General features: G+C 41.8%; 1 protein-coding gene across 2 annotated transcripts in view; it reads right to left on the bottom strand.

Moving 5' to 3' along the window:
• Positions 1 to 5,917: 5,917 nt before the first annotated feature.
• ppm1e (protein phosphatase, Mg2+/Mn2+ dependent, 1E) overlaps positions 5,918 to 20,413 on the bottom strand; it is a 33,402-nt gene continuing 18,906 nt past the window's right edge. For both annotated transcript variants that reach the window (XM_034606446.1, XM_034606445.1), the window contains exons 3-9: positions 13,306 to 13,427; positions 10,614 to 10,813; positions 10,204 to 10,392; positions 8,395 to 8,538; positions 7,873 to 7,966; positions 6,330 to 7,577; positions 5,918 to 6,017 (exon numbers count right to left, since the gene is read on the bottom strand). In XM_034606446.1, the coding sequence (XP_034462337.1) occupies positions 6,646 to 7,577; positions 7,873 to 7,966; positions 8,395 to 8,538; positions 10,204 to 10,392; positions 10,614 to 10,813; positions 13,306 to 13,427 (1,681 nt within the window). In that variant the 3' untranslated portion in view covers positions 5,918 to 6,017; positions 6,330 to 6,645. The remainder of the gene's footprint in view (positions 6,018 to 6,329; positions 7,578 to 7,872; positions 7,967 to 8,394; positions 8,539 to 10,203; positions 10,393 to 10,613; positions 10,814 to 13,305; positions 13,428 to 20,413) is intronic.

The following is a 20,413-nucleotide window of genomic DNA, read 5'->3' as shown; positions in this document are numbered from 1 at the left end:
AAAATGAATGGGAAATTGACTTCAGGAACTCAGCGGTTATGCTCTGTGACCTTTCGAGTATGGCTGACAACTACATCTCGCTGCATCCATCAGCAGAAGACAAACCCTCAGAGAGCCTCTTAAAGCAACGTCATTATTGCTTACAGAGAAATAGAAAAAGCTTTTTTGTGTACATAGACACACAGTGCAGATTCATGGAGGGCCCTATACTTAGACAGAGATTACAGGAGGGCAGAGCCGGACTTCTGCTCGCTTTTATTATCAGGGGAAGGAAACATCCGACTCTGAGGATCTTTTAGTGCAGGCAGCCGAGCATGAGTGAGTGAGGGTTTTCTCGAGCTTAGGTAGAGGATTTACCACGATTAAAGATGGTGAACGTCTTTATTGCTCATACAGCGACGACTTCTAGCAATTTTTAATACGATGAGTAACAGTGCACTATAACTAATTCACAGGGTTTTGGTGAGTGCAACCCACGCATCCTTGTCACTGAGCGCTGCTGTGTTACACATCCTCAGCGCTTCACTTTCTGAGCTCTGGAAGACCTGCTGTGAAACCGTCGGGGATTTAAACAAAACCAACAGTAAATCACAGGGGATGGAAAACTACTGCTGCACTGCACAGCTGCTCTGAGGCGTAGCCACAAGTACAACATGCCCCAAAGTATCGGTCAGAGCAGCACAGAAATACCACCAGTTACAAAACAAATACAATTGTATTTTGTTAGAATAATAATAATTTTAACATCTCAAGAATCTTGTAATAATGTCAAAGGACCAAGTATCTTGTTAACACGACGAAGTATCTCAAGTGGTCAATTGCAACAATAGAAGCAGCCACCTTAGCATTGTAACTTTTTGAAAATGGTGCAGACATTCATATTCTCTTCACGATATTAATTGTGATAACTGCCATCATCAGGTCAACATGTTTATTTGACCGTGACTTGGCTTATACCTGAATTCTCGTGAAATAATAACATCTCCATCAGTCCCAACTGTACCTTGCACTAGTGCTAACTATCAAATGTTAGCATGCTAGCACTCCTAACTACAAAACATTATACCTGCTTGTTAGCATTGGCACTGTGCCCAGTTTATCTTCGTTGTGCCACATGTTTTTCTTTTACCTATAGAGTTACATGCACATCTTTTCAAGACAGAATTCTAATTTTAATGAAAAAAAAAAAACGCTACACTACATTAGCCTTTGCTTCTCGGGGACAATTGTCATTATTCACACGACCACAAGAGGCCACTAGTCTAGAAAAAAAAGCAACATAGGTTGTTTTTAGAGTTTGAACGAAAACTGATATATTTTTTGTAAGGAAAGAAAGAGAAGTTTGCGAATCTTTGAATTCATCAGCACATATTTGACCTAACTTACATATGTGCAGAAAGTGTTTTAACCTGACTATTTCTATACATTCTATCCTCAAATTGGACTACAACTGTTTCGGGGGGGTTGAACTCTTCCTCCATTTATTGTTGGAATCATGAGGTCAACGCAAAGGTAACTACTCCTTTTATTTAGAAGAACATGTAGGGAGTCAGTTTGAATGGAAATCGTTGTCATTATAACAAGATCCTGAGAAAATGTTTTGTCTCCTGGTGTCATCTCTGTTTCTTTGGGGTTTACTGCCCTGTGTGTGCCATGTAAAAGATCTCATCTGTGATGTAAATGTGATGTAAATGACAAAAAAGTGAGGCCCCAACTCCACAGCAGCTCAGTTTTCTTACGTGTTCCTCATCTCGAATCAACACCTTACTCATCATCTAACACCTGCAGAGTTGGAATAAAAACCTAGAAACTACTGATATAATCTGATTGGCAAGATGCTTTTTTAAGGCTCATACTGATAATAATAATAAAAAAAAGAACTCAAAGCTGAAGATTGGAGACACAGTATTTTAAGCCGATAATAAACATCTTTAGAAATGTTCTCCCGAGATTTTAGGGTGAGAAAGCAGGGTGAAACAGCAGCTAGGCCATTATAGGACACTACAACTCTCCAGTCAATGCCAGACCAGTCCAGCGCCTTTATATACCTTAGTAGCTTTTGAAGGCAGAGGCCGAGTTCTGAGAGTGATGGCCCTCAGGCCTCAACATCATCACATCATCACATCATCACCTCCACCTCAGTGTGGTGGTAGGAGATGTTTACAGTCCAACATCTGACTGTTTAAAGTCAATATCTGAGCCATGTGTTGAGCCTTGTGGGGCATGGAATAAAACCACTGATTTATAAGACAGAATTATTATATACACTCTTCCACCAATTGCTCAACTCACAATTAGTATTCATAATATACATACACATCCATGCCCAAGTGACATAGTTGAGATGACTGTGATTTCCATTGTTTTCTGGTACTTCTCCCATCTTCTCCGCATATCAACCAATGCCTCTAGAGACAACAACTGTATCACTTCCACAAAGGGATCCAGTGGCTTTTTGTGTGTTGAGTGTCTGGACAGTACATTCCTCATGGCTAGATGCCCCAAAAAGAAGAACCACCCCCTAAAAAGAGTATATCACCTCATGTCGACCCACTTCACAGAGTCTTTGAGAACGTTCTGGGTCATGAGGTACATTCTGCTTCATTGACAGTCCATAGGATGGTTAGAGGAAAATCCGAGGTGAGTCTCCATCTATCAGCAAGACTGAAAACGGGAAGTTATGGCCGCATTTGTCAGGGATGACAAACCAGTACCAGTTGTTGGATAAATCACTTTTTTAAATGTCACATCTTCTCAGTGTTTCGTCATTTAGTGACATGGGCCAGGAAAGTGGAGGCACAAATAACAGATCCTGGTTATCACTAACATCCTGACATTTGGAAATTCACTGCATCAATCAAAGAAATTGGGGAATGACGGTGTTAGGGAATGTTAAGGAATAATTAATAAACGTTTGATAAACCCCACCCCTGAACAGTAATTGTCCAATCACAGCTAAGCAACCGCAACTAGGCACAGCATTGCATGTCACATCTGGTTGACCATGTCCTTGTTAGCCTTTTCCAAACCAAATACACAAGCAAAAAGAGTAAGGAAATTATTGAAGTGTGTCTGGCTTCTCTAACCGTCTGTATCACGTCTTATGGACCGTTAGCAGCTTAAGCAACTTAGGCTAAATCTTAACATTAAATAGCATTTAATTTGCTAAACACATTATTTAGTCCAATTGACTGTATAAAGATGGACGACGTGACTTCTACTCAAGGCGTCTTGATCGCCACCTGGTGGCTGCAGTATAGGTGAGTCAATGGGACATGGACCAGACTAAAAAGTTAAAGTAAATATCAAATAATTTTTTGTCAAAGATGGTTTCTGTCATTTTAGGTAGTTCTTATCACACTGATCATATGTCCAAGTGCTTATTTTCCTGGTATACTAGATTTGAATTAGTTGTTTGACGCACTGTTGCTCGAGCCCATGTATTGGCGGGACTTATTTAAAGGAGACAATAAGAAGCTAACTACCTGCGCCATGCAACATGGTGATGGGTGTAGCAACGGTAAGTAAGGGGGGGTGGGGCTTAGCGAACGTCAGGTGCTCCAACAACAAATATCGCAATAAGAGGGAACAAAAGTGCGTTAAGGGTAATGTTCTTTGAAAGTGACTGGCCATCCGAGTTATGTACTTAATGTGGCACAGGCTTTGTCGGTGATATTGTTCATAGCAGTTTTCAGAGTAGATTTGTGGGATAGTTAGTCTAGTTATTCATGGTTGGATACAGTAATACTATATTGTGTATTTGAAGGAAAGTTACACGTTTAATGCAAAGTGTCTTTCCATAGATTAGTCTCACCAAGTTAACTGGGTATGGGGCTTAGCTTTAGCATTAAGGGATTACATGAAACCTTTCATAATAGTATCATCGTATAGATCAAGAGGAGGGTTATTATTTGATGATTACATACTTGTTTGTTAATTATGTTTAGATGGACTACCTACCATATCTGGTGTTAGATATATTAAAACCAATGAATATCAGCAGAGACCAGGTTTCTATGCCTCAGTCAGGCAAGAGCAGTCTTAAGAATGGCGGCATAAAGACCGAGCTTGCTAGGACTTGCTAACATAAGTGAAGTGCAGGCCTGTCAGCAGCATGTTCGACAGCACAGAGGGGGCACTCCGTTGTAGAATCTAGATCAGATCTGAGGAAAATCCAATTATAGAGACACTGTGGGGCCATGGGAGCCGGCCTCAGTGGACTACTCTGACAGAGGGAACTATCTTGGAGTTTGTGATGACTGGGATGTTTGCTGCGTAACTGTGAAGCTGTTAACACCACAACTATATGTACAGATAGAAAACTCTTGTTCTCTTGTCTCAGGCTACTAAGGCCTCCGGAAATGGGCATATTCTCTTCATGTTATCCAGAGGACTATAGCGCTACTAAATATAATAATCAACATTTTGGCAAATTCACTTGCTTGATGAGAGGATGAACACCGCTCTCGTGTCTGTACGCTAAATAAGAAGCTTCAGTCGGTATATGATTAGTTTTCTTTGAATGCACAAGCCAGACTTGTCTTCAATGGTGATATTAATATAAATTCCAATTGATAATAAATAATTAGTGAACTTGTGTGTATGGAGAGTAGGCTTTAGTAACACATATGGAAGGCACGTGTTCTGCAGCTATCCCAGTCCAACGTTAAACAGTCCATCAAGCCTGCTGGAAAACACTTCTGTTCAGTGGGTTTTGTGTGAAGGTCAATACACTTGAAATACTTGCAATAACTATGTGGCCCAATAGCAACTATATAACAAAAATATATTTTTAAATACTCCCTTCATTCCCACGTAAAACCCATTATCCCAGGGTTATATCCCCATCTGGAATACTGGAATACATTAAGCCTTTATTCAGGTAAGTGACTGATAATCTTTTATAATCAGGTGTTAAGTGCTTTTATCTGTGGACAAAATGTGGCTGGATAATGGCTGGGTCAGTGACTTTATGAGAGGGGGCAGAACAGCATGTGCCTCCAGTCTCAGAAACCAGGAGCAGCAGTTGTTCCGTCCTCCTCCATGAACTTTAGTTAACTGTGAGGGAAGAATAGCGGAGGGGACAAAGAGGGAAGCTGTGCAATTTAAGCCTAATATAATGCTAGGTCGCTGACATTCTCGACAGCTGTCTTAAGACAAAAGATGAAACGCTAATGTGTTGCCTCATACTGCATTTATACGCCAGTGACAGAAAATAGAAGTAAAGAAAAATAATAAAGCTGAGTGATCATACAATCATCCTATAATAAAAATGTGTGTGAAAGGGTCAATTAACTGATGATACACAAAAGTGTGAACTTTTGGTTTCAAAGTGTTTTTCAAGGTTAAGTCTAGGCCCTTTGGCTCCACTGAAGGGAAAACTCACTGCTACTGTGCTAAAGTTAGGCCAGGTCCTTTCAACTATATGGGAACAGTTTAGTGACGGATCATTACTTTTTCAACTAAACTAGAGCTGAACTAGACAGATTCATCAGCATGGCCAATATTTTTGGTTCATATTAGCTTAGCAAATATATCAGGGCAGATGTGTGTAGTAGTTTGGGGCTGTAAAATTCTGTCATTCAGTAAATATATTCCTTGCGATTCTTTAATAACCAAATTCAAAGGCTCCTTATTAAATTTTTACTTATTAAGTACATATCATTGCTGTTGTATAGTAGGAATATTAATATCAGTGCTACCTTCAAAACTGCAGTATCGGCTAGAACTACTTTTACCTGACATCACTAAAAATGGCTAAATGATCTTGGTTCCAAAATCTGGAAGAAACCCTTTAAAGAAGAGTGGAGGGTCCTATAACACAACAATGATCATGCAGTGACATATTCAGCTATCACACAGATAGGGGTGTTAAGTTCAAGTGTTCACATAGTGTTGGCCATGTGGTGTATACTCTTCTTTCTTTCTCTGTATACTTGCTTTAAACATACATAATTTCTGTCTTGACACTGTCAAGAGTGGAGCGACCAAGCATTCAACTTTAACTAGTGTTCAGACTGAAAACAAGTGAACCTTTGCCTAAACTAGCCCTGAGGAGCTCCAGCAAGTTAACAACATGCACTGAAAGTACATTTCCCATGACAACTCTGAGTTCAGGTGACTGATTTTAAGGTTTACCTGTAGCTCCAGTTTGTTATTGCTATATGAGACTAAACTTTCTTATTCATGACAGTTCAAAAAGAGTCACACAGTTTGCTCAAGTTGAAATATTTTCAAATCTCAATCTGCACTGCCTACATTTAACTGTCTGTTCTTTTATGCTGCTTTTAAGATTCATTTCATATTCAGTCTGAACACATCTTATTAACCTGCATTTCCAGCTCAGGCTTAATTTTGACTGATCAATGGTCACAATGGAGTGGATCTAGCTTTGCACTTTACCTACAGCATTGAGGAGCAGGTCCTGTGCTCAGTGGGCCAGCTAACATTTGGTAACATTTTGGCTGAGGACAGTGAGCACCACTCTTCTGACAGAGAATCAATAATCACATGACAACTGCAGGAGCCACAACTACCTACTATCAAAGAAAGACCTGTTGTTGAAGGCAGTGGTGGGTGGGTGGGCTGAGGGGCATGGAGCCGGACTGAATAAATGAAGGAGATGGTTTGGTTTGGGTCACCTCTTCAGATGGGGGCATCATTGGGCAGGTGAGGCACTGCCACTCCAGGCCTACAGTTGGAGTAGCGCTGCATGTGGGGCGGCAAGTTACCAGATGGTAATAGGCCTAGCTTCTCCCTAAATCTGCCTGGCCACCTCCGGCCCAATTGGCGTCTATCAGAACCAAGCCTGCGGCTTTTCCTCACTGCCTGGCCTAAAAGCATGGCTGTCTGGGGCCAGAGTGGGTCCGTAAAGCTAGAGATGCTAGACCCCTGAAAAGGAATACAGGAACCGCGCCTCACTGGGCGTTCTTCTCTGTAGATGTGGGAGGCTGTAAAGAGGTCGGAACTAAAGCCGGAGCAGGGCTGCCGTGAGCCCCCTGTCAAGGAGATATGGCCCTCAAGTGATGGCCCAAGCAGGCTGAGGCTAGTTCTGTCCGTCAACGAGTCCGTTCGGTCTTCATAGCTGAGGTCAGCAGGGGCCGAGCACTGCTGTAGGGGCCATCCCCCACGACTCTTCCCCCCAATGTCCGCAGTGCTCCCTCCTTCACCACCACTGCGCTCTAACCTGGCTGTCTCATCTTCGTCCTCCTCTTCCCGTTCCGCCTCCTCCACCTCCGCTACTTCCTCTTCCTCCACCTTCCCCTGTACAACACCCTCCTCCTCGTCCTCGGTGCTGGTGGGTTGTAGGGAGCGAGGGTCCCGCAAAAAGACCACTATGACACTGATATTATCACTTGAGCCCGCATCACGAGCAGAGGCCACTAGCTTGTGGGCTACCATGGTAGTGTCTCCAGAGTTCTCCTCGAGGTGGTCGCTGACCACCCGCACTGCCTCATCTGAATTCACTGTGTCCCAGAATCCATCACAGGCCAGAATCAGGTAGTCTTCTGAACCATCCAGTGGGAAGATATCATGGTCTGCATCACCACAGATGTAGGGTTTGTGCTCTGAGTCCCCTGTCAACATAGGCAACAGGTGAGGTCCTTCTTAAACCAGCATTTATGACAGCAAAGTTTACAATTTTCATTGTCATTCAGACAGACATCTTAATTTTTTAAGTGAACATACATTTTCAAAGCGACTACCTTCACATGCTGAATATTTATAATTCTTTCTGATTCAACTTCTGAAATATTTCAATGAAACATTTTGGAGCAAACGTGATAAAAGGCATGAAAAATCAAATATCACAGTCTAGTGTACTAATATACTACATGTGGTACAGAGTATTTGACTGTAGTAATCCTTTACCTATTGCTCTGGATACAGACAGACTGCCATTAACCCTCCATGTGCCAAACCAGATCACACAGCCTCCCAGAGCCTCGATCCTCTGCTTCTCATCCTGCAGAGAGACACAAAGCACAACTGGCTTTAGTGGTCATAATGGTGATGACGGTCACATGGTACATCCTGCTATTTCCTGGAGCAAATGACTCAGAATGGTGCTTTACCTCTCCCTGATGTGTCTAATAGTCTACCCAATCACACTCTTAAAAAATAAACTACCACATATGGTGTTTTTGAGTAGACGACACAAAATATTTTTGACTGAAAATGTACAATGAACAAATATTCGAAAAGGCAGGAAACATCCCGGAACAAAACGTTGAATGATGTTCCCAGATTGCAATAGGAAAACATATCATACTGTTTTATTGTGTACTGAATATTTCTGGATTCAAGATTCACCACTATGTGCTCTGGTTCTTCATCTCAATCAAGTGGAAATTATAGATTTGTGAAGATATGTGTGTATGTGTGAATGGCTACCTCTCTGTCTGGTTTATGTGGTTTCATCAGCTCCACGGGCTGTCCTTTCCTGACCAGCATGACCTGGGAGTCTCCCAGCCAGGCCACATACAACGTCTGGCCCCGCAGGAACGTCACCACGCCTGTCGTGCCACAGCGCAAGTGCTGCCAAACACAGACATGTTTCTTACAGAGTTCAAGTCACAAGCTGTATATTTGCGAAATTGCTGGATGATGGAAAAAATAAAGAGTGGGGGTGATTGGGAGGAGTGGCCTGTCCAATTTGAACCTGAGTGGTGCTTTGTTGTCGGACTACTGCGCTAGTAATTGATTGGCCACAACATAAACCATGTTTGGGCAGAAGTTTGTAGGCGCCTCTTGTGCAGCAACCTGAGAGCCTTAAGCTGAGAAAGGAGGTCTTTTGGGCCTGTTTGGTGCAAGGGTCTTCTGAAACAGGAGATCAGTACCAGCAGGCCAGTGGGATAATGGAGGTGGTGGTACCAGATGCCAAAAACATGTGCGAGTGTTGTGTTGTGGCCATGGAGCAGGACTTTCAGTTGGCCTCAAGGAAATTCTGGCGAACCATCAAATGACTCATGAAGGGAAAGCAGGATTTAGCCCCGGCTATGTATAGCAGAGGAGATGAACTGCTAACTCTGATTGGGATTAGGGGTTTATTAACTGACTTTGAACACTTTAAGGGACTTTTAAATCTGAAAAACATGCCCTCTAAAGATGAGGCTGGGTTTGGAGCAAACCTTATTTATATTTCTAGTGGTCAAGAAGCACATCAGTGGCAAGGCAGTAGGTGTGGATGAGATTCTCTATGAGATGCTTAAGTGTAGGGCTGTCTTGGCTGACATGTCTTTCAATGTCACATGAAGGTCGGGGACAGTGCCTGTGGAGTGGCAGACTGGGGTGGTAGTTTCCAAAATTAAAACGTGAGGCTGGAAAGTGTGCTCTAATTATCGGGGTATCACACTGCTCAGCCTCCCTGGGAAAGCGTTTGCCAAAGTGCTGGAAATGAGGCTGTGACCGATTTTCAAACTTCAGATCCAGAAGGAGAGATGCAGATTTTGACCTGTTGATAAAAAAATTGACCAACTCTTTATCCTTGCTGTAGGGTAAAGAGTTGAAGTTGGTTACTGTAGGGGATGTTGGAGTTTACACATTGAGTCTGCATTTGGACCAAGTCCCTCAGGGGGTCTTGTAGAGGCTACTATGGGAGTATGCCCCAAGAGAAGGAGTTTTTAGGTATCTCAATTTTTTGTTCATGATTGAGGGAAAAATGGAGAGTGGGATTGACAATTGAATTGATGCATCATTAGCATTAAGGCAGACGGTGTACCAGACCATTGTGGGGAAGAGGGAGCTGAACTAGAAGGCAAAACTTTCAATTTATCAATCAAACCCTGACCTGTGGACATTGGCGGCTCAGAGATAGGATAAGGAGCTCAGACAGGGACATCCAACTGGCAGGAGACTATGGGGTGGAGTCAGAACACGCTAGACAGATTATTTATCTCATCCGGCCTGGGTAAACCTACGGATTCCTCCCTTGCTTGGAAAAGGGATGTCTGCTGTTAATTGCCTTGCTTAACCTCCTGCCATCAAGACCCAACTCCAAATAAGTGGCAAAAAATGGAATGATGAATGTAGTACGGCATAGCATTACTAGAAGTATCAGCAGAAGAAGTTTCAGTAACAGTATCAGTAGAAGAGATAGCAGATGCAGCAATAGTGGGAGTACTAGTAGTAGTTTACTGCTTTTGATGATCAACAGGTTTACACTGGTCACTACTCTGTTGTTTAAAAAAGGTATTCGATTACCTCTCTTTTTGCCTTTTTTACAAAGCGTTCGTCAGTGACTTTGAAGGCTTTGCAGAGCGCCTCGATGGGGTCCTGGTTGAAGGACTCCTGATGAACTAAGTTGACGTGGAGGTGATTGGCAGCATAAATGGCGGCATCCACACCACCATGACCGTCAAACACAGCAAAGAAAGCTTGTTCTTCCTGATCCTGAGAGACAATACATGACAGGGTTAGGGTCAGTGGGATCATGTGCTGTAAGAGTAACCAGAGATCCTTGTTAACTGTAAAACAAATTAAAATAATCTACATTTTGAAAAACTGTAAAATCGGCTTATAATTGTTAAGAGATTAATACTAGAAAGTTGAATAAATGGCTTTAGAGGAGAGTGTGGTAAATGCTCAGAGGATTGTGGTTAATTCGTGTCTACCTGAATGTTGAAGAGTGCGTTGAAGTCAGGGATGATGACATGCTTGTCCTCCATCTTGCGCCTCATGTTCTTGATGGCGTGGATGGAAGTTTCGTAGTATGGCTGTGGACGGCGGCGGAAGGGCAGCTCCTTCAGCCAGAGGCAGCACATCTCAAACAGTCTATTAAACACCAGCCGGGCCAGCTTCACAGCCTCCATCACTGACACACACACACACACACACACAAACACAGTTGGTCTACATGCATCTTATTTGTATATATGAAAACTAAGTTATTTCCGTATGTTGTGAGGTTTCCAGTGTGGGACCTGTGTGTGACTGACCAATAGAGGGCACATGCTCTTTCTAAAAGGAAACTGCAAGGTACAATCATGAAAACCAGAACATTTTCAGATACAAATTTCATGCTTGTGCTTTCTTATTTTTTCTCCAAGTAGAACACAGGCACATTGATTTACAGGCAAGATATATGTTTGTGTATGTGTAGTGATCCAAAACATGCAATAATTTCACTTGGAATTTGAGAGCAATGTAAGAATTTTAAGGCAACTCAGATGAGTATGAGAAAAATCCCCTTTCCCAGTGGAAATTGGGCCATTATGGAGGCAAAAAGCTCAAAGGATGTTTAACTTTTTCAGACAGGCACATGAAAGGAAACCATCATTGAGATATAGCACAGAGTTATACAGTCGTGAGTGGAACAGATATGAGCCCAGAGCTTTTTCAGTAATAACCAAGACACAGACGGAGAGCACACGGGCTTGACCTACTAATGCTAGCTGCAGGTATAATAGTCTACTCTCCCTGTGCTGTTGTCTGCTATCGCATGTTTGGTTTCAGTGAGACAGAGGGTAAGAAATACACAGAGATAAAGTGTCTAGCTTTTCCCTCACCACTGCACCTTCTAAAAGTACATATACTTAAAACACATCCCAATCCTGAACTTCACTCTGTTCAGCTTCTCCCCACTCATGCTCCACATGGAGGTGTTTGTGCACTGCATCTGAAATCAAGGACTATCCATAACACCTTGGAAAGAGTCGAGGGAAAAGACACAACAACAATTACACAGTAGAGTGGGATCAGGCAACATCAAACAGGATGTGATCGGCCGTTACGCAACATGAGAAGTTCTTTGAGAAAGCACACACAGAGACGTGTGGAACAGTTTGAGCTGTGAGTTTGAGTCCATCAAAATTCAAGCGCGCCACACAATGAAAGTCTTGATAAGATGGTGAATAAAACACAGTGTACTGGCAAAGACATAAGAGATAATATTCATCCAAGAGTTGGGTGTTTTAATTTTGATATGACGTGAGAAAAACAGCAAACATGGCTCTTTAGCTAAGCATTCAGACTTTTAACTTAGAACTTAGTTGAAGCACGTTTGGTAGCGATTACAGACTCGAGTCCTCTTGTGTATGATTTGACGAGAATGTCCTCTCGTTAAAAATTACCACATAGGTCCTCAGCAGCTTATTATAACCCATAATTATGTAAGGAAGCCTCTAGCAGCCATGATAATTGTGACAGGAGCAAATAAGGAGGAAGTTAGGAGGAGGGTTGTGGTAGACTTGGGGATGATATTGTACACCTGGTTTGGGGGATTTTCTAACATTCAGATCCTAGCAGGCTCTGTCAGATAGGATAGGGACCATCACCGGACAGATATTTTAAGCTCTTTCTAGAGATATTCAATTGGGATAAACTCATGGTCCTTCACAGAGTTGTCTCTATGTCCTGTGCTGTCTTGGCTGTGTGGTTTGGGTCGATGTCATGTTGGACCTTCAGCCCAGACTGAGGCCCTGAGCGTTCTGGATGAGGTTTTCATCAAGCATATCTCTGTGCCTAGCATCCTTCTGTTTTCCCTCAACCCTGACTAGTCTCCCTGCCACTGAAAAACACCCCCACAGCATGAGGCTGCCATCACCATCCTTCACAGTTGAGATGGTATTTGGCAGGTGATGAGCGGAGCCTTGTTTTCCTCCAGACATGACGCATAGAACTGAGGCCAAACTTTGAGGAGAAGCTTCTGTCTAGTCGCTCAGCCTTAAAGCCCACATCTGTGAAGTTCTGTATGGATGGTTGTCTTCATGTGGGTTTCTCTGTCTCCCCTAGTTGTTCAGTTCGGTTGGGTGACCAGCTCTAGGAGGTCTGTTTGATTGAAGCATTATGGAGGTCACTGTGCTCTTAAGAACCTTTAATGCAGCAGAAATCTTTTTTGTAGTCTTCCCCAGATCTGTACCTCGACACATTCCTGTCTCTGAGCTCTACAGGCAGTTCCTTCACCCTCATGACTTGTTTTTTTCCTCTAATATCTGACCTAAATATCAAATGTCATCGCGACATAGCTATTCAAATTAGCAATTCAATTAGCATTAACGTAGAAATTCTACTTCTGCTTGGTCATTATGGATTACTGATGAAGAGGCATGGTGGATGTAGTATATCCGACTTATAGCCGTGACTATACAGTACTTTGGAGTTGATTCCATGCCCTCTAGTGGTCAAATACCACTTAATGCAGTTCTGCTGGGGAGAAGTGGGACAAAGCCCTGGAGGTTACATGACTGTGTATGTGTACGGGATGACGTGAGAGAGTGAGACCTAATTTGTCTGTACCTCTCTCTGTGTGTGTGTGTGTGTGTGTGTGTGAGTGTGAGTGTAGTCAGAGCCCCCCCGAGGACTCACGTGGTAGTGGGTCAGCTCCATCTTCAACAGTCTTATTGACGTGGTGGATGGAGAGGTCAGTCTGCAGGAGGCTGTCTGCTGTGGCTCTGGCCAGAGCTGCAGCCAGGGAACACGGACAGTTACTGTGGAGAGGAGAGACGACACAGTTATGAATGGGGCCAAAATTATCTGATGTGGAGAGCGACAGTGTCTTCATATGTGACCGGTTTAATCGTAGAATAAAGGAAACACCAAAACAAGAATATCAAAAAATATATTATCAGTTGCTTAAGCAGATGTATTTTCTTCTTGGAGCATGTTAAATAATACAACAGTTCTATTTGAGTGCAGCGCTCGATCAACACATCTGGCAGGAGCTGTGTGTGCATCTGTGTCAGAGGAGTCTGTCTCCGCTAAAGGTTAAGGTGCGTCAGGGAGGAGGAGGAAGTATAGAAGGAGGCAGAGGAGGAGGAGGATGAAGAGGGGGTCGTTTGAAGGACTGAAGGCCTGTTGTACGTGAGTCACTAAGACAACTAGGTCACCTTCAGATACAGGTAACCATGGTAACCCAACTTCTGGATGCTTTTGAATTAAAGAAAACCTGAACTAATATAGTTTAACGGTCTTTATTCAGGAGTGAGGGCCAAAGTTTACTTTAGAGCAGTGGGAAATATGAATATAACGAAGTATGATCTAAATAAACACCAAAATGTTTATTCTGTTATGTCCTGGACAAAACTGCAGCCAGGTTAATTGGAGGCTCTTGATACATGTTCAATGCTACAAAATGTTTTCACTAAATCCAATACGATGTTTCTGGAATTTGTTCGACTTGCCCAAGCTGACCTAGTATATTCTGGCTCATATTAATTAAAGTATATCCGTGTGCCAGATGAATCCTCACAGATATACTCAGAGCAACAGTACCATGCTAGATAATATCCTGAACACCATAAACAGTCATTACACTGTTTAATTTACCCAAATTAATGATCTGAAGTACAACACAGGGAAATGTTCTACAATTAAATAGTGTGAAAGCACCGCTGTGGCTCCTTAGTTAAATTACAAGGGTTTAATCAATGAGCAGCAAAGCGGATTTTAATGTATGACCCAAAGGCTGGTTCATTTTTAAAAGGATAATTACAAACCTGGATCTAAGGGGTCTACGTCTTTGAGCATTGTGTTATATAACGGACACGAGCAGGTGAGGTCTTGTGAAACATCCACAGGACCTTAGCGGAATTAATTCTATCTGTGTTGCAAGAGAACAATCCAGAACAAAAGAGGACGTAACACAAACAAAAGTGCTAATTCATAGAATAAAATAATCACTTCAATAATATAAAAACACTGAACATCACTGTTTTTTAGAAAAGCATAGAAAATCATACATTGAAATGTATTTACTACCCTCACAATATTGGCAACAGTTAAGTAAGCATCAGTCTAATCTGAATTCACGTAGGATTTCAGGGGGTTTTGTAATGATCTAATTATAATTTAAGACAACATGCACACAACACAGACTAAAAACATTAATTTTCCACACGCATATAACCTTTTGTGGGTTTTTTATGTATATCCTTTTCCCTAGTAGGTGCCAGGTACGCTTACATACTGCTAATGGTCTTGGCCTTTGAAATGTCAGGTGCCATATTGTATTGCTTTTACTACAGACAACAACAGACAACAATAAACTGTAGTTCCCCTTTATATAGGAAGTTATAATTTGCCTCTCTCCTTTTTCTCTGCTGGCTATGTTGTAGTGTTGGAAAAAGCTAAAACACAACAGGAAGTATTGCTCTCGCCATGGCAACCAAGGTAACTAGAAATAACTTCAGTGACGATGGTTTGAAAGAAATAGTTAAATAAATAACTCATTTCCATCCTGACATTACAGAATATTAACAGACACTCTGACACATTTTCTCCCGACCAACAGCAGAGCTCCTCTCTGTACGTTACAACAATCGCTCAGTGATGCAAAGTAAAACATAATTTACTGGTATTAATATGCAGTCTAGTTAATGACATGAGGTCACAGGCTTTTGAGTTTACAGCTGATATGAAAAAGTGTTCTTGTTATGCTTATTCGGTCTCTATAGCCTGTGCTTGTGTTAATTACCTGACGTAAGAAATCAGTGTGGTTTATCAGTGGTTTATAATTGTGCTTTATAAATAAATATGCATACTAATGAAACAATAAGATAAAAGAGTATGATTTTTGCCAAATTGTAATAAATCGTTTACCCCTAAATTGTTTTGTATTTGAGCAAGATGAAAACAATGGACCATGCAGCTGCACTAATGTCAACAGATCAACACAGTCTTGGTGGGTTGCACTGGCCTGCTGGTCCGATTAATTCATTATTCACTGGCTTCCTGTCACTTCCCCAACGTTTGAGTCCATATGTTTAATCAGGAGGATAAATAAGCTTCTACAGCCAATTAGAGTCAAACTAAAACTGAGGTTCCCCCACAGCTTCACAGAAACACCTGCCCGTTAGCTCACTGTGCTGATGTGTTATTTCCTATTGTCTCCAGGAAGAGGAGTGACACACACACACACGTTGAAGTCCACTTTGACAACAGACTTGACTGGAAATGCAACACAGAGGCTGTTTGCAAGAAGGAAAAGAGCAGATTCTGCTCTAAAAAAATGGTTGAGAAGCTTGAGTATTGTCCTTTTCCTTTAACATATTTTTAACTTGTCAATCTGTTCTATGAGATATAATATAAATAATTACATTTCAGAAATCAAACACTGAACATGCAGTCCTGTAGAATATTTAAATAATCTGCATCTTATACAGGGAGATTGTCCTTTTCTCTTCTCTGACTCATTTGCGCAGTTGAAGTTATCTGGTCCAGCAATATGTGTATCCAATGTTGTAATCCCTCTCCTCTCCTCTAGAACTACTTTCTCGTCAGGTCCTTCAGATTTTATTCTCAAACTGGGTCAAGGGCTAGAAGCATCAGGAACACAGTCGTTAAAGCATGGCCCCATATAGCAGTAACCATAGCAACCTTCTGGGTAAACCTCTCCTTGAAAACATGGAAGCTCTGATAGTCAAATATCTTGTTCTACTTCTTGAGGGGCTGAAGACAAATTATGTAACAAATCTAATTGTGAAGTCATTGCATGAATTTAATCAGCACATTGCAGAACGACCCTGTGACCCCCTCTGTGCCCTCTGTGTGGACGGAGTGGGTGTTTCTTTTTTTCAGACAGAGTTAATATCCGTATGGAGGAAGATAAATCCTCATATTATTTTCAGTTGACTTTAGTTTTTGCTTTCCCACAGACTTAGGACTATTGGATTTTGTGCCCCATCTAATATACTGGAATTGAAATTTGCAGTTTGAACTGACAAACTATGTCAAAGCACATTCACTATGGGTATGTTGATTTAACCTTTTAAATCTTAGATTCAGAGCTAAGTAAATACATCTCTGATATGCTGCTGCGTTATGAACAGTCTAAAGCTCTCAGATTGTCTACTGCAGTAAGTCCAAGAAATCTGCCTAACTCTCAATGATTGACTGTAATTAAAGATGGGCAACATGTTTTCACTTCCTCCCATTGTACAAAAGTGAAGCCAAAATTTCCTGGATATGAGTGACTGCATCTAGGACTCGTGATGTCATTTGGAGCCAGAGTCTGTGCTGTAGTGATCGCGGAGTGGAACTACGGTATCAAGGTCCTGCTGAGATCTGTATTGGAGCAGGTAAAGTCAGTCTCAGCTGTCAATCATGACATTTCACCATCAAATAACTAATTAAAACCAAACTTACTTGAAAAATGAACACTTGAACAAACATTGTCTGATACCTACAATTACAGAAAGCATCTTCTAAGTAAAATTAATTCAAGGTGTATTTAGATTTTTTTTGTTTGGCCCTCGTCCCATATGCTAACATGGAGGAGGCAGGTTTGGTGACCCATGACCTATACTGCAGGCAGCCACCAGGGGACAATCAGGATGATTTGGCTTCACTAAGGGAGCTTTCATATCATCCATCTCTCTATGGTTTAAATCAGGACTCCACTGCATAAATTTAAGCGTGTTTTTTCATATCTAGTGCTGCACTTCCCGCCGCTGTTTACTACATTATAAAACATGCTAAAAACATGTCAAAATACTGTATATGGAGCAACTGAGAGTGCACGACAGATAAAGAAGAAATGACGACAGAATGAGGAGATGTAAGCAGGGTCTTTATGTCCGTGTTTGATCATCAGCAGTGTCCTCTCCTCCATGTTTCCATTCATAGAAATTCTCTACATTCCCCCGCCCCCCTCTCTCTGTCTCTCCTCTCCTCACTCGTTCCACCACTGGCAGCCCGTTGGGGGTGGATGCTGAGCCGCAGAGCTCTGATTGGCTGCAGGTAACGCAGGAGAACGCGCGGCGCACCAATGGCAGCTCCCGGTGGCTTGTGCATCACAGTGAGGTCATGTGAAGCGGAGGAGGATTAAAGGAAAGCTTAATCTCGGTTCACACCATCACACTGCAACAACACGACTCACTAGATAAATGACCAGCGCCGGTTTAACTGGTTGGACTGGACGTTAGAGTCACTGATTCATGATGAAGAGAGTCTTGTCTTGTCTTTCACACAGCATTCAGTCTATATGTACATGCATTGCTCTTATTTCTCAGGCTTTTCTTCCTGTCAACCTCCTAATCTTTATGAAATCCATGTTTCAATGGGAACATTTGAAAATAGCATATGTGTCGCTCACTCACATATAGAGCCCAGATAATCCAGCACAACAGAACAGACACTAACATAAAGGGAGTAAACTCCTCTCTGGTAGTGTCAATAACCACTTTCCTATTTAACTTAAGGCCTCTGCTTTGGATTTGGATATTTAGCCTTTCCTTGGTGTTTTGATTCTGTGACATTTTACATTCTGGTTTGGTTTCATTGTTGTTGTTTTGTGAGGATCCAAGGAAGACTAGTGATTTAACTGATGAATATGAAGATTTGTGTTTCCTTTCACCTTAACCTGAGCCTCAACACGTCCCGGACCTCAACCGGTTGCTTCTCTTACACCTAATCAGGACCAAAACTACACCAAGACACTAAAAACAAGGTGGACGCAGCAGAAACCACAATTTGAAAGTAAAGGAACCACTAACAACTGTGGAAGGTCAGTGCAGATAAATAGAAAGCTTCGCTCATGCCTCATTTTTTACATGTAGACAATGAATTCATAGATCATTTATTCATTGGCATTTCAAATACTGAGGACTCTGATGGTATTTTTGTACTTGAGAGAGAATTTTACTTTACTATTATACTACAGTAATATACATAACATCAGTTCAATCTTCATCTGGGAAATGTGTCAATCATATAAAAGATGCCACCTGAAGCAAAAAGCAAACCTTAGATTTGTCAAAACAAAACAGCTTTAAAAGGCACAAGCGTCTTATCTGAATATCAAATTTGAACTTCCCTGCGTGGTCACTTTTAATGATTCTCTAAACTATATGTCCGGCCATTAACACACTATATATTTGATGCAATCCAATAGAACATCTCTGCCATAAATTCTTCCTTAACACAGATAATTACGTTCGGGTTTGATTGACGCTGTCAGAGAGGTCCAAGTTTAACTGGCCTATGTTTTTATTATTGAGGTTGTAGTGGAGGTGTTTTACTAGACTGTAGTACTAATATTTCTAATTCTCTCCCACTCTTTTGTGTATAAATGGGAAAGCAGTAGAAACAGCCTGGCAATACAACCTGCTCCTGAGTGTAAAATGTGCCCAAGCTACAGCTGCGGCTGTGGATAAAGTTTGGAGTTGAATGTAGTTGAATGTTTGAGTCAGCGGTGATTACTGCCTGCTCCCATGGTCCTTACCACAGTCTGGTGTTGCTTTTGTTCTCTGCTGTGCTCTGCGCTGCGGCTGTGTTTAGCTACGATCACGCAGGGAGCTTTGACAGGCTGCTCGCCGTGATAAAACCGGAGAGCTCTGAGTGTATGTGTGAGCAGATGACTCATGCATGCAGCCATGATTTTTTTCTATTTTTTTAACCATTGCTTTTCTACAAGCTCGTTCTTTTCCTACAGAATTAGCCCCGGATTCGAACAACAAGGTTGTTTCCATAGCAACACAGAAGCAAGTGACTGACAGTCAATAGTGTCAGTCGTCCTGTTGCCAAACCCACAGAACGAGCTCCCACTTCATTATGCTAAATATTGAACCTTTTCCGTGCCAAGCTGAGGTGAGGGTGTAGATTCACTGGAACTCAAACAGCTCTTTTTGATATGTTCTGCCTCGGGCCCCCGTCCCTTGTACCGGGCATTCCTCATATTAAACCTGGAACGCAGCTCGGCCTTTTTCTGGGAACAGAGAGAAAATCCTCAGGTGACTCCCAGCCTCACACTGGGTACTTGTTTTTATCAAATTTTCCAAAAGCAATTTTGAATTAGTGGCTTTTAAACGGCGACTGTTACATGAACACAGTATTCTCAAGAGGCTGGAACAGGATTACATAATACAAATAGGGCTAGTAACCCTTAAATCCTTAAATCATGCCATTGCGGCTTCTCCCTTGAGATGGCTTTCAAATGACTTTGATGAATTAATTTGTCTCCTCAGTCCACACACACCATGTGGCGCTTTAGTCTGTTGCCGGGCTTTCTGGCACCTAATTGTGAGTGGCAAGAATTCACTGATGCTGCATCTGAACTGCTGGAGCCTCTGATAAATCGCTTTTTTAAGATAAATAATTATATTTTACTTCAAACCGTCATTCATAATAATTGTCCATTTAAAATATTATAGATTTAACTGAATTTGTTGACTTATTATTAAAAACCCTTCATGTAAGTCTTTGAAATCCTCCATATTTTTCTAAAAACACAGCTGGGCACTGGGGTTTTACTCAAGTAAGAGCAAATGCTGTATTTGTTGGGGACTATTTTCAGCCATGGATTAAGAATCATTTGTTTTCCCAGTATTTACAGAGCAGAGAAGAGATCTATTTGCAATAAATAAATCATTTCCCACATGTAAACTGGTGTTTAAAAAAAAAAAGTGTGGTGGGAATGTGAGAGTGTCAGACTAGCTTACACATATTCACACCCGGAGCCACTACTAACAGTTTGCCT

This window comes from Hippoglossus hippoglossus, chromosome 14 (genome assembly GCF_009819705.1).
Source record: "Hippoglossus hippoglossus isolate fHipHip1 chromosome 14, fHipHip1.pri, whole genome shotgun sequence".
In the NCBI taxonomy this organism is placed as follows: Eukaryota; Metazoa; Chordata; class Actinopteri; order Pleuronectiformes; family Pleuronectidae; genus Hippoglossus; species Hippoglossus hippoglossus.
The sequence above is the reverse complement of the archived record's forward strand: the minus strand, read 5'-3'. Positions and strand labels throughout refer to the sequence as shown.